The sequence below is a fragment of the Myxocyprinus asiaticus genome, chromosome 35, assembly GCF_019703515.2.
Source record: "Myxocyprinus asiaticus isolate MX2 ecotype Aquarium Trade chromosome 35, UBuf_Myxa_2, whole genome shotgun sequence".
In the NCBI taxonomy this organism is placed as follows: domain Eukaryota; kingdom Metazoa; phylum Chordata; class Actinopteri; order Cypriniformes; family Catostomidae; genus Myxocyprinus; species Myxocyprinus asiaticus.
Genome location: NC_059378.1, coordinates 6088746 through 6101979, shown reverse-complemented (window position 1 = coordinate 6101979; position 13234 = coordinate 6088746). Strand labels below are relative to the sequence as shown.

Genomic DNA, 13234 nt, shown 5'->3' with positions numbered 1-13234 from the left:
TCTGAATGGGTACAATCCGACATTTTCGCAAAATAATCATAAATACATGGACAAAGTAGAGGTCGGTATGTGAATGATTTGTTCATAAACGAAACTTCAGTTCCTAGAAATCAATGGATATCATAAATTGGAAAATATCTGAAAGCTGATGCATGTAATTTTTTCGATGTTCAAATTCTTTCACGTAACCCAGTTTATTATGCAGAGACAACTGTAAGCCAATTTTACATCGATTTTACCTTAAAGTGTAACCCTTTGTCGCTTTCCAGGGTTCTATTATAGTTTCGAATTTTTTATTTAGTCTATATTTCTATTTTTTTTATTCTAATTTAATTTCGTTTTTCTTATTTTTCACCCTTTAACTTTTAGTTTCAATTAAGTTCTAGTTTTTTCAGTGTTTTGTGTTTAGTTCTTTTTTATTTTAGAGTTAGTATTTTATGGCTTCCAAAGATAAAGCATTTACAGATATAATCTAAATACTTTTAACATCATTTAACAGTCTTGTTTCCAATATCTGGTGGCATTTTTCGTATTGTAAAGGTTTCAAATTTTTAGTAAAATACTGTGTATCAAAAACTAAGGCAAAGTCCATATTAACCTGGATAAATTTGAAAACGCATCTTTTTCTATACGTTTTGGCCTCGTTCACACAAAACGCTGTATTCGCGTTGTAGTGTGGACTGGGAAAAAAGAGAAAATCGAAAACGATGACGTATTTGCTTTCATATGATGCAGTCATGGATTACATTCAACCCAAAACAATCAAGATGGCCGCCAATGTTGAAGCTGTGTTGTTGTGCCTTTTATCCACTTAGCGTTGTTAAAGATAAATGTTACTTTGTAAAACCTTCACATTGCATTCCTTCAAAGGCGATGGGAAGTTTACTCGGAAATGCTGTCCTTTGGCGGAACACGAGGACAATTGCGTATCAGACCGTACATGGAAATGACGCAGGGCCATGCTTCTTACTTTTGTTAGTTTTGGAGTCACATAAAAGTATTTTAGTTTAGATTAAGTTTTTTCCAACCATGTTAGATTTGGTTTTTATTTTAGTAAAGACAAATTTTATCATTTAGTTTTCGTTTCATTAACGATAAAACTGGCGCTTTCAAAACTTTGATCTTGATGTTAGAGTTACCGGTCCAGTCCAACAAAGCAACACAGACTCGACCAGTGGTGCGAGTCTGAGGCAGGACCATCTGTTTGTCCAAACAATTGAAGACATAGGGTGTTTTCTGGAATCTATTTGAAAATTGTGATTGCTTTTGCAACACCATTTGCAGAACCTGAACACTTCAGCTTTAAAGAACATGTTTTTTTTAAAGCAATGACCCTGTAACCAACCCAACATCTTTGTTTCATGTAATACACACAAAAAAACACTGAGAATAATAGTGACTAAAAGGGGGGATGATGATCACACATGGATCTACTAGTCAAGTATTAAAATCAAGTATAGCCCACTCTATTCTAGCTCACAGTGAATCAATGAAGACAGCAGCAGCACAAACACATAACAGATAACACAAGGTTACACATCATTGTTCCAATTCAGTTCAACCCTTTGTCCATGAAGTTTGCTTGATTTGTTTGGGTGAGATTCAGAGATTGAGTACTTAAAACCAAAATGGTAAGGGTTAAAGACGATTTTGCATGGTCCTGATAAGTTATTTTCCAGACCTCATTTCAATCTGGTTGTCAAGGAAACTGGTCACAGCGGCTTGTTACCGAGGAAATCTAACCAGACTGAAATCTTATGTTTGCACAGTTTGAACATTATATTGTGAATGAAGAAAACCTCCAATTATTAACAGCTCAAAACAAACAGCTGTATGAAAAATGTAAATATAATGTAGATATCAAAGCCAAATTAAAATGTTTACATTTACACATCGGTTGACAAACACGTTTCCTTAGATTGTTGCCTTTACCTTCAAGGATGCTAAAGGGTGCTCAGGACCAAGTAAACTCCAGTGAAAGGCAGCCAAGTCTTCATCAGGCAGTATGTGATTACCTACAAAAACATTTATTTAGTTAGCATTTAACCATGTATTGCAAACAGAGTAACTTACTAGTGCCTTATTACTGCAGCTGAGCATTTATTAGTGATACAAAATTAGCAAGATATTGTACTTTATTGATAACATCTCAGCAACTCTTTGATAATCAAGACAATTGACTGATTGAGGTGTGAAACCAAAGAGCAATATATTTTACCATATTTTAATAATATTACACTTATTAAAATATAAGCATATAATAGAGGAAATGTTAAACCAAAGAATAAAACCATACCTAAAAGTGAAGCGAAAATGACAAAACGATTTGGATTGAGATTAAGCTGCTTGGCAACTTCGTGCATCAGGTATTGGCTGGTGGTGAGGCTCTTGCCGTTACGGCTCAGTTTAAGAGCATGGGCACTGAAGTAGTACGGGATGTTGCACAGGGCGTAGTCGGAATCATAGGCGACCAAGCCATGGAATCCATTTTCCCTAAATAAGGCGATCACTTCCTGGTGATGGTCCTCGATAGTCTGGACAACCTGAAAGAGGAAACAAAGATCAGGAGCGCTCAGAAGACTGAGAACAAATTTACATACATGGGATTTTCCATGGAAATAACTTGTGGCACATTTTGGCTGCAATATGTTATTTCTATTATTTTGTATAATTATTTATCTGTCAAATGCTTTGATTAGTCGAAGCAAAAATGCTCCTGTAATGAATTCCTTAATTCTTTTATTTGTAACAGCTGACATTGTTCTTTATATTCTATTCTTATTCATTTATGACATATTTCGGCATAAAATTTTATGGGTAAGATGTCAAACTATAAATCAAATTATTCAAGCAGTTGACAAAAAAGGATGACGTTGTATTTTTTGTTGTTGTAAGAAAAAAGCCCTCATAATAAATATATTAGGGCTGGGAAATGTAATGTTAATTTCTGTGATTAACAAGTGACAGTTTAACGAGTTAAAAAAAATAATATTAATGCACTTTAATTTTCACGTTCTGAAACTTCACTCATGTTTTCCCCCACTTCCTGTGGCTAAAATCGACATATAAATTTCCAGGAAGTACATGCTCGACCCGACTGCACATCCTAGCAAAGAAACTTATTGTGTGGAACAGTGCACGCTTAATTACGCACGACACATGTCTTGGGTATAATAAACACGAGAGTGGATTTACTGTATGGAGAATGGAGACTTCACCCGCAAGTGGTGAACCAGGAGATTTACAGGCAAGCTGCCGTATCTCTTCACGTCGCCGAAAAAGCTCACTCACGGACTACATTTACATGATCACAAGAAAGCGAGTTATTGCTTTATTTCAAGATATTCCAGAGTTGTTTCTGTATTTGTTTTCTTAACGATTTGCAGCGGAATTGTGCTGAAATAGTGGAGTTTCCTCTTACGTAAAACTCCGGGATTCCCCCAGTGTACGAGTGCATATACGTGAACGTGAGGGACAGTTGAATTTTCAAATGGTGTGTATAAATGGGTATAGTTTATAGTGTATGAGCTTTACCCACTTTACTCCCAGAAATATTGAATTCTTTCTGCTGTGTTGACTTGTTGTTGGACTCTATCCTATGATGTTTGTTCTCTGGTCAGTTCACGCAAGGGATGTGGCAGTGTGAGTTTTTGACAGTGAGATTACCGTCTGAGAGAAAAAATTTAGACGCAGCTTTTTAAGTTAACTCGCTGATAGTAACTACACGCAAATGCACCGCACGCTTAAACATTACAAAAAGTGGCATCTTTAATTCACTTTAAAATCACCACAGTTAAAAATATTAAACTAAAAATAAAAAGACTAGTTTTTTGTTGGACGACTAGTGGAGCATCCTGTCCCATTTGTAGAATGTGTGTCTTTCTAGGACTTCTGTCTGCTTGTTTTACATCCGTCGTCTTAAGTCAGTCTTTTAAATGCTGCCAAACAGCTGATTTAAGTCGCTTTTTTGATGTATATGAGTCTGGTATATAGTTATCCTTTGGAATTTTTGTGTTTAAGCTTCAGTTTCATGTGAATTGAAAGTTCACGTTCAGTCCGCGACACCTGGTCATTAAAGCACCATGCGGCCACCATCCGTAAACATAGCAACAACTACCCTAACCACCCAGGCAAAATCAAAAGCGATAAACTTGCACCAAAAAACTCTTTAATATTATATATTTATACATTATGCAGCTCTGGAAAAATTAAGAGACCACTGCAAAATTATCAGTTTCTCTTAATTTACTATTTATAGGTTTATGTTTGAGTAAAATTAATTTTTTTTTTTTTTATTCTTTAAAGTACTGAGAACATTTCTCCCAAATTCCAAATAAAAATATTGTCATTTAGAGCATTTATTTGCAGAAAATGACAAGTGGTCAAAATAACAAAAAAGATGCAGTGTTTTCAGACTTCGAATAATGCAAACAAAACAAGTTCATATTCATTTTTAAACAACACAATACTAATGTTTTAACTTAGAAAGAGGTCAGAAATCAATATTTGCTGGAATAACTCTGATTTTCTATCACAGCTTTCATGCGTCTTGGCATGCTCTCTACCAGTCTTTCACATTACTGTTGGGTGATTTTAAGCCACTCCTGGCGCAAAAATTCAAGCAGCTCTGCTTTGTTTGATGGCTTGTGGCCATCCATCTTCCAATTGATCACATTCCAGAGGTTTTCAATGGGGTTCAGGTCTGGATATTAGGCTGGCTATGACAGGGTCTTGATCCGGTGGTCCTCCATCCACACCTTGATTGACCTGGTTGTGTGGCATGGTGCATTGTCCTGCTGGAAAAAACAATCCTCAGAGTTGGGGAACATTGTCAGAGCAGAAGGAAGCAAGTTTTTTTCCAGGATAACCTTGTACGTGGCTTGATTACTGCATCTTTCACAAAGACGAATTTGCCGGATTCCAGCTTTGCTTAAGCACCCCCAGATCATCACCGATCCTCCACCAAATTTCACAGTGGGCACGAGACACTGTGGCTTGAAGGCCTCTCCAGGTCAGCAGAATTCATGTTGTTTCCCTCAATTATTGCAAGTCGCCATCAAACTACCACCACCAATCTTGACCGTAGGTATGATGTTCTTTTTAAGGAATTCTGTGTTTGATTTACGCCAGATGAAACGGGACCCCTGTTTTCCAAACAGTTCCACTTTAGACTGTATTTTCAACTGTATCGACTGTAAAACTTTATTTTGCGTTTACTCGTATTGCCTTTGTTGTGTTGAAACAATTTAGTATGAGATATACACAAAAACAGAAGAAATCAGGATGGGGGCAAATACTTCACAGCACTGTACATACAGTATATAGCATTTTGGTTAATTTTGTACTGTCCTGATTAAGCTATTTGACAAATCAGGTTCTGCATTTACATATATTCCACAAGACAAAAAAAATATCAGAATTTACACCATTGATCCTGCTCAAAACTTCACACCCCTTTGGGTCTTATTATGGTGTTTTGCCTCCTTGATGATCAATGCATGTTCTTTGGTTTCCCAGAATCTTCTGCACATTTGAGTTCTTCCCAACAGTGGTTACATGATGAGTACATGATTGAGAGATCCAGCTTGACACTTTTGGACAATTGAGGAACTTATACTTCAGTTACAAATGGAGTAAACATTCAATGATGCTCACGGCGGCAACACACTATATTAAAAACCAAGATGTAAACTTTTGAACAGGACAATGTGTAAATTTTCTATTGTATTGTGGAATTTATGTAAACATTTGTTATGCTGCAGTACTAAATAAAAAATATATAATCTTTAATGTCTTATATTTGTATAAATTCTGCGAGGGGTGTGTAAACTTATGAGATAAAAATGGGGATATATACAGCTGAAGTCAGAAGTTTACATATACTTACGTTGAAGTCATTAAAACCAATCCACAGATTTCATATTAGCAAACTATAGTTTTGGCAAGTCGTTTAGGACATCTACTTTGTGCATGACGAGTAATTTTTTCCAACAACTGTTTACAGACAGATTGTTTTAACTGACTATAACACAATTCCAGTGGGTCAGAAGTTCGCATACACTAAGTTAACTGTGCCTTTAAGCAGCTTGGATAATTCCAGAAAATGATGTTAAGCCTTTAGACAATTAGACAATTAGCTTCTGATAGGAGATATACTGAATTGGAGGTGTACTTGTGGATGTATTTTAAGGCCTACCTTCAAACTCAGTGCCTCTTTGCTTGACATCATGGGAAAATCAAAAGAAATCAGCCAAGACCTCAGAAAAAATTGTGGACCTCCACATGTCTGTTTTATCCATGGGAGCAATTTCCAAATGCCTGAAGGTACTATGTTTATCTGTACAAACAATAGTATGCAAGTATAAACACCATGGGACCACGCAGCCATCATACCGCTCAGGAAGGAGACGCATTCTGTCTCCTAGGGATGAACGTAGTTTGGTGCGAAAAGTGCAAATCAATCCCAGAACAACAGCAAAGGACCTTGTGAAGATGCTGGAGGAAACAGGTTGACAAGTATCTATATCCACAGTAAAGCATGTACTATATCGACATAACCTGAAAGGCTGCTCAGCAAGGAAGAAGCCACTGTTCCAAAACTGCCATAAAAAAGCCAGACTACAGTTTGCAAGTGCACATGGGGACAAAGATCTTACTTTTGAAATTTCCTCTGGTCTGATGAAACAAAATTTAACTGTTTGGGCATAATGTCCATTGTTATGTTTGGAGGAAAAAGGGTGAGGCTTGCAAGCCGAAGAACACCATCCCAACCGTGAAGCATGGGGGTGGCAGCATCATGTTGTGGGGGTGCTTTGCTGCAGGAGGGACTGGTGCACTTCACAAAATAGATGGCATCATGAGGAAGGAAAATTATGTGGATATCTTGAAGCAACATCTCAAGACATCAGCCAGGAAGTTAAAGCTCAGTCACAAATGGGTTTTCCAAATGGACAATGACCCCAAGAATACCTCCAAAGTTGTGGCAAAATGGCTTAAGGACAACAAAGTCAAGGTATTTGAGTGGCCATCACAAAGCCCTGACCTCAATCTGATAGAAACTTTGTGGGCAGAACTGAAAAACTGTGTGCGAGCAAGGAGGCCTATAAACCTGATTCAGTTACACCAGTTCTGTCTGGAGGAATGGGCCAGAATTCCAGCAACTTATTGTGAGAAGCTTGTGGAAGGCTACCCAAAAAGTCTGACCCAAGTTAAACAATTTAAAGGCAATGCTACCAAATACTAACAAAGTGTATGTAAACTTCTGACTTCAACTTATTTTTATATATTTACCCCTTAATATGAAAGTGAGTTCCTGACACTGGCTTTAACTGAAAGGGAACCACTTGATAAAACTTGACATTTAACTAAAAAAAAAAAATTGGTTCCAACATCATCTTGCACGTAATATTCTGGTCCACATTTCAAAGTTTGAGTTTCTGATTGTTATAAGTATAAAAGATGATCAGTAGGAAATATTTTTTCCATAATTTTCCATGCCTGCATAAATAACAGTAAGACATATCTTCACTTTGGCCCCCTGAAAATATAATTAACAAGGATCTCAGAAGTCACGTCTGAACATTTGTCTCTTTTCAAAACCAGGGCCACGAACTTGGTCACACTGTCAGGCTGCTAAATCTCAGCAGAAGTGACACAGTGAAGCATACAGCCCATCACAGAGCAGAGTTCACTAGTGTCACAAGAGCAGGGCAGAGCAGCCAATCAAGGTAAAGAATAAGTGGCCCATTCCTTTGCCATCAAAACCTAGTACTACATAGCTTCATTTTTGCATTCACACATAAATGGATGTTTTTATTTGTTGCGAGAGGTTTATATGGCATGACAATATCTGTATTAAAGTAGTCATTATATTTTCATCTTTAAAAAACAGTGATTCTAAGCCTTGCAAATTCTTAAGTTATAAAATATTCTTGTGCCATATTTTGAAAGCAATACGCACTTTTGCTAGTTAAGACACTACAATTTGGTACGGAGTTTTGCATTCGCTTTCCAGGTTCCTCAAAGATCTGTGGAAGCAAATTAGATCTGATACCACCAGGATGTCAAACAGATTCAAGCAGTCTACAAGTTGTCTGATCAGTGATAATGTCTGGCTGTGCAATGCAAAATTAGGCAACAGGAGGCCTACTTTCAGAGCTGATCATCAAGTAAACAGTATTGGTTGAATGATTCCAATACTGAGAAGGCAGCTGACCTTGGTTTATACATGTTTGTATACATAAACCAGGGCTGGTCTAGATCCAATCCCTGCTGGAAAAAAAACATGTCTGGGTTTTAGGGAGTCCATCTTATACCAGCTTAGGCAGGGAAATATACAGTTTCAAACATTGACACCGAGTTTGATGGCACAACAAGAGAGCAATCTGGTTGACAACCTACTATGAGTACTTTGGGACTGGTTGCATACAGTGAAGATTGCAACCAAACAACAAGCATCTTCTGCTGCTGCAACACTCACCCCAATGTGGAACCTGAGGAGCGCCAGGCGGATGCAGTGGGCCATGCACACCGGAGGCAAGAACCAGACCTTGGGCGGCGGGGTGCCCTTGTTTTGGACGTGGCTGACTATCTGCTGGGCGGTCTGCCGCTCGTTCACCTGTCGTTTGACCCACTCGTGGAGCCGGCCTTTCTCCAGGGCGCCATGGAAGCACACCAGCAGCTCGATGTTGCCGTGGAAGCAGGCTTTAGCAAGGGCGGCGAGGTACCCGAGCATGTGGTTCCACTGGCCTCCACTCACCCAGTCGGTGTAGAAGCCGCCGTAGAGCCGGTGCAGGCAGTTCTCGGCGTCCACCAGCAGCCGGAGCGGAGTCTGAGGTGGTCTCTGCCGGCCGCCGCCAACCAGACTCCCCCGGGCGAGCTTCTGGAGCTCCACCGGCACCACGGCGTTGGGGCAATGCTTCTCGATGTACTCCTGGAAACCCTGCACACCCATAACTGCTGTCCTAAAATATGATATCGGTTATTTCGGGTATAGTAAGAACGTGAAATAGTCTGGAGGAAACGGAGAGAGCTGCAAGCGAGCAGCCTCTACCGAATGCTGAGAACCGGACTGAAGAAATATTGCAGCGGATGTGGAAGATGATCTGTTGAAAATCAATCAAACCGGAGATGCATCTGTTTTTTTTGGTGAGTTGTTTTTTGGTTCATGGCTGCTGGCCGCCATGTGCACCCTTATGGAGCCATGTCTACAGTCTGTATCTGATGTGTGAGGGGAAAGAGGTGAGCGCAGTCGCAGGGCACGTACAGTCACACCGGAGGAGGAGGAGTCTGGAGTTCAGTGGGCGCGGTTGAACAGCCGGAGAACTGTTGCATGTTCAGTTCTGGCAAGCCCTTTTAAATGTACAGTATTTTCATTAACTTTATATTTATCAAACATACATATGAGGGTCATTGACCAAATAGGTTTTTCGAAATGATAAATCGTTAAAAAAAAAAAGTTTAAAATATTTATTGCATTTTCTAAAAAAAAAATATATATATATATATATATATATATATATAAGCTACACTATGTAACTTTTTGTGTTAAAAAATAACAAAATGTTATTAATGAGAGAGTGCAACAAAAATCCATCTTCCAAACCATGTCTTCACTTTACCCAAATACACTTTGATAAACTTATAATAATGATTTATATTTTAGAGCTGTCGGGAGGGATTTCGCGGGAAACTGCATACATACGTCATTCGCCCGTGCGTGTTGACGTCATATCCGTACACAGAGAAAATAAGCTCTGGCAACTGTAGTGCATGTATGGTGTGGGAGTAGCTGAAGCTGAAAGTTTGTTGTCACAACGAACAAGAAAAATTGACCATTGATCATTAAAAACGACAAACCTCCGGGGAATCACCGGTTGTAAAAACAAAGAAACCACGAACAGAGCAGAGTCTACAAGCAAAAAGGGAAAGCGACAGAGTCCGTAATAAAACCCGAATCAGCATCGGCTTGACTTTTCAGAGGTGGCGACAACTCCGAGATCTGAGAGGATTTAAAAGTGACCCAGAGATGCTTTTTTCTTACTCAACAGGTAAGATATTTTATTGATGTGGTTTGTGCATAGTTGTGTAATCACACACACACACACACACACACACATACACATCTCTGTGTGTGTGTGTGTGTGTGTGTGTGTGTGTGTGTGTGTGTGTGTGTGTGTGTGTGTAGTGAAATACAATAATTATACTGTAATCAGTGCAGAACCTTTCACTTGCTAGCACGTGTGTATTTTTCTTTAAAACGGCAATAATTTAAATAAATAAATCCTTTAGTCCTAGGCTTGCCAAGGACATGTGAGTCTTGAAATGATGTTGACCACTGGTTGGTAACAATGACAATCTATAAATTAGTTACTACAGTGGTCTATTTGGCCAGAATATCCTGCAGTTATACAAACTTTACAACGTTTGACCTTATCAGACTAGCAATCGTTATGTCTAATGTTAATGAACGTTGCTTAACTTTTGTAACGTCATTTATTTCAAAACATCAATGTTTCCAATAAGTCAAAACAACAGCAAAACCTCAAGAGATTATGGGAGAAAGATTTAAACTTGGTATTGGAGGACGGAATGTGGACTAGGATTCTAAAAAAATGTCTACATCTAGAGATGCAAGGGTGCGTCTGATGCAATTTAAGATTTTGTATCGATTCTATTGGACCCCCTCTAGATTGTATAGGCTTGGTCTTAAAGACACACCCACCTGCTGGCGATGCCAATCAGAAGACGGGGACACAACCCATGTTTTTTGGGGATGTGTTAAGATCCAAGAATTTTGGTTGAGGGTCCAGAGCTTTATGTGTGACGTAGTGGACACTCAATTTTCATTTTGCCCCAGACTGTGTATTTTGTGTGATGGGGCAGTCCTGAATATAGGATATAAATATATAAATAAAATATAAATGTAAAATATATAAAGCTGGGTCCTAACCAGCATGATGATTGGCAGACAGGCAATCCTCAGGGAATGGAAGTCAGCTGATGCGCCCTCATTTCGTGAGTGGTGCACTGAGTTGGGTAAAGTGGCGGCATTTGAGGAGATGACTCCCAGACGGCTGGGTAATTTGGCAATTTATGGCAGGAAATGGGGCAGTTATTTGTCTCATTTGGAAGGTTCCTAGTGAGGGGCAGTGGAGGGAGACAATTTTTTATTGGTGTTTTTATTGGTATCCTTATTTTATATATATTTGTTGAATTTTGTCTTTTTTAATGTACTTATGTATTTCTATTTGTGTGTCTGTTTATATGTGTGTATGGTGTTATAGTTTGGGGGGGTTTGGGGGTATAAAAGTTTATAAGTTGATTCCGTATGGATAATTCTGTTGTTAAATCTATTCTTGTCCTTGTTGGAATCAATAAAAAATGTTAATAACAAAAGCTACAGTATAAGATATGGCACTTACCTGCTCAGATGACATGTTTTTGGATATCCATCTTTTCCTTTATTTTGTTATTTATTTGTCCATTCGCTTTAAGTTGTCCTATATCCATGTGTACACCGGTGCCTCGAACTACATTCATCCGCGCAGAGGAGCAGAGCTGAAGCACAACCAAAACAATGTTCTTCCGCTAGACTCATGCAGTTTTATTTTTTTAACCGCTAGAGGGCCAAAAGTTACATAGTGTAGCTTTCAACTAATTAAAAATGTAAAATGGATTTAAATTACTTAAAAAATGTCAAGTGGTGTTACCAACAAGTAAAAGGTATTAAAATACTTTATAATACAAGTGAGTGTACACAACTTAAAGGCATAGTTCACCCATAAATGAAAATTCTCTCATCATTTACTCACCCTCATGCCATCCCAGATGTGTATGATTTTCTTTCTTCTGCTGAGCACAAACTAAGATTTTTAGAAGAATATCTCAGCTCTGTAGGTCCATACAATGCAAGTGAATGGTGACCAAAACTTTGAAGCTCAAAAAGCATATACAGGCTGCATAAAAATAATCCATAAGACTCGAGCAATTTTATAGATTTTGGGTGAGAACAGACCAAAATAAAATATTATTCTAAACTACTTATGCCAACATTTACTTTATCAAGAATTTCAGCTTTTAATGAGAATTTTACTTTATTTATTACTGACGGTTCCTCCACATTTTTTTGACTTAGCCCCAGAAAAATATCAAAATGACTTTGAATTCAGTAATTGATAACATGTTTTAGAGGTATAATAGAGGTGTGTTCAAGTAATTGTTTTGTGTGAATTACATTTTTACTGTATTTTTTAATAACTTAATAGATCCGGACAAAAAAAATAACGAGAGAGAGAGAGAGTGTGTCATGCCATTAACCCATAAATATTAGTAATGGCACTTGCTTTTAGCTAGTAACTAGAAACTATTCCAACTGTAAGTAGTGGGCCCATCTATTCTATTCCATTAACAGTATTTTTGTTACTTGCAGTGAGTGACCTGTTCATTTGTGCTATTGAATTCCATGAGGCTCTCTAGGCCAGATATTATATACAGGATTGGTTTCTGACACCATTTCAACAGTTACAACTTCTTCTTTAAGTTTTACTATTAAATATTTATTAGATACTAGTAGGCTATGTATTCGTTAGTTATAGTAAGTCACTATAGTCTCATGAGTCAAAAAATAATAGGCTGTTCTGGAAATATTTTGGAGAAACTTTTATTACATGAAGTAGATGCTTGATCTCTTAGATAATGCAAATAATTTTAAACAAGTCATTTTAATTGTGTGCAGCCAACTCTTTCAAATGAATTAAACTCCTTACCACTTTTCAGAGTTTAGCTAATTTATAAATTATGAGCTATAATTTAATCTGTCTGAATCAATCAGGACTGCTGAAGTTGATCCTTTGCAGCAAAATGAAATATTGAATATTTAAATAGGCTCAATCGATAGAGGGCGCCAATGCACTATTTATATTTGTAAATTAGGAGACAGACGGTTCCAAATTCAGCAGAATTTTTTTCACAAAGTGTAAATGTAGAATGATTGCAGAGACATTCATCCCAAAACCAAGAAAAATATCTCAGCTCTTTAGGTCCATACAATGCAAGTGAATGTTGGCCAGAACTTTGAAGGTCCAAAAAGCATATAAAGGCAGCATAAAAGTAATCCATACGACTCCAGTGGTTATATCCATATCTTCAGAAGCGATAGGTGTGCATGACAAACAGATCACTATTTAAGTTCTTTTTTACAGTAAATCTCAATTTTTACTTAAATTTTGATATT

The 13234-nt window shown here is 37.8% G+C and overlaps 1 protein-coding gene across 3 annotated transcripts in view; it reads right to left on the bottom strand.

The window, feature by feature from the left end:
* LOC127426175 (constitutive coactivator of PPAR-gamma-like protein 1) overlaps window positions 1-9255 on the bottom strand; it is a 38336-nt gene extending 29081 nt beyond the window's left edge. For 2 of the 3 annotated variants that reach the window (XM_051672791.1, XM_051672792.1), the window contains exons 1-3: window positions 8480-9250; window positions 2297-2543; window positions 1933-2015 (exon numbers count right to left, since the gene is read on the bottom strand). In XM_051672791.1, the coding sequence (XP_051528751.1) occupies window positions 1933-2015; window positions 2297-2543; window positions 8480-8953 (804 nt within the window). In that variant the 5' untranslated portion in view covers window positions 8954-9250. Of the gene's footprint in view, window positions 1-1932; window positions 2016-2296; window positions 2544-8479 lie in introns of all 3 variants that reach the window. The other variant, XM_051672793.1, reaches the window with a different exon arrangement.
* Window positions 9256-13234: the final 3979 nt, after the last annotated feature.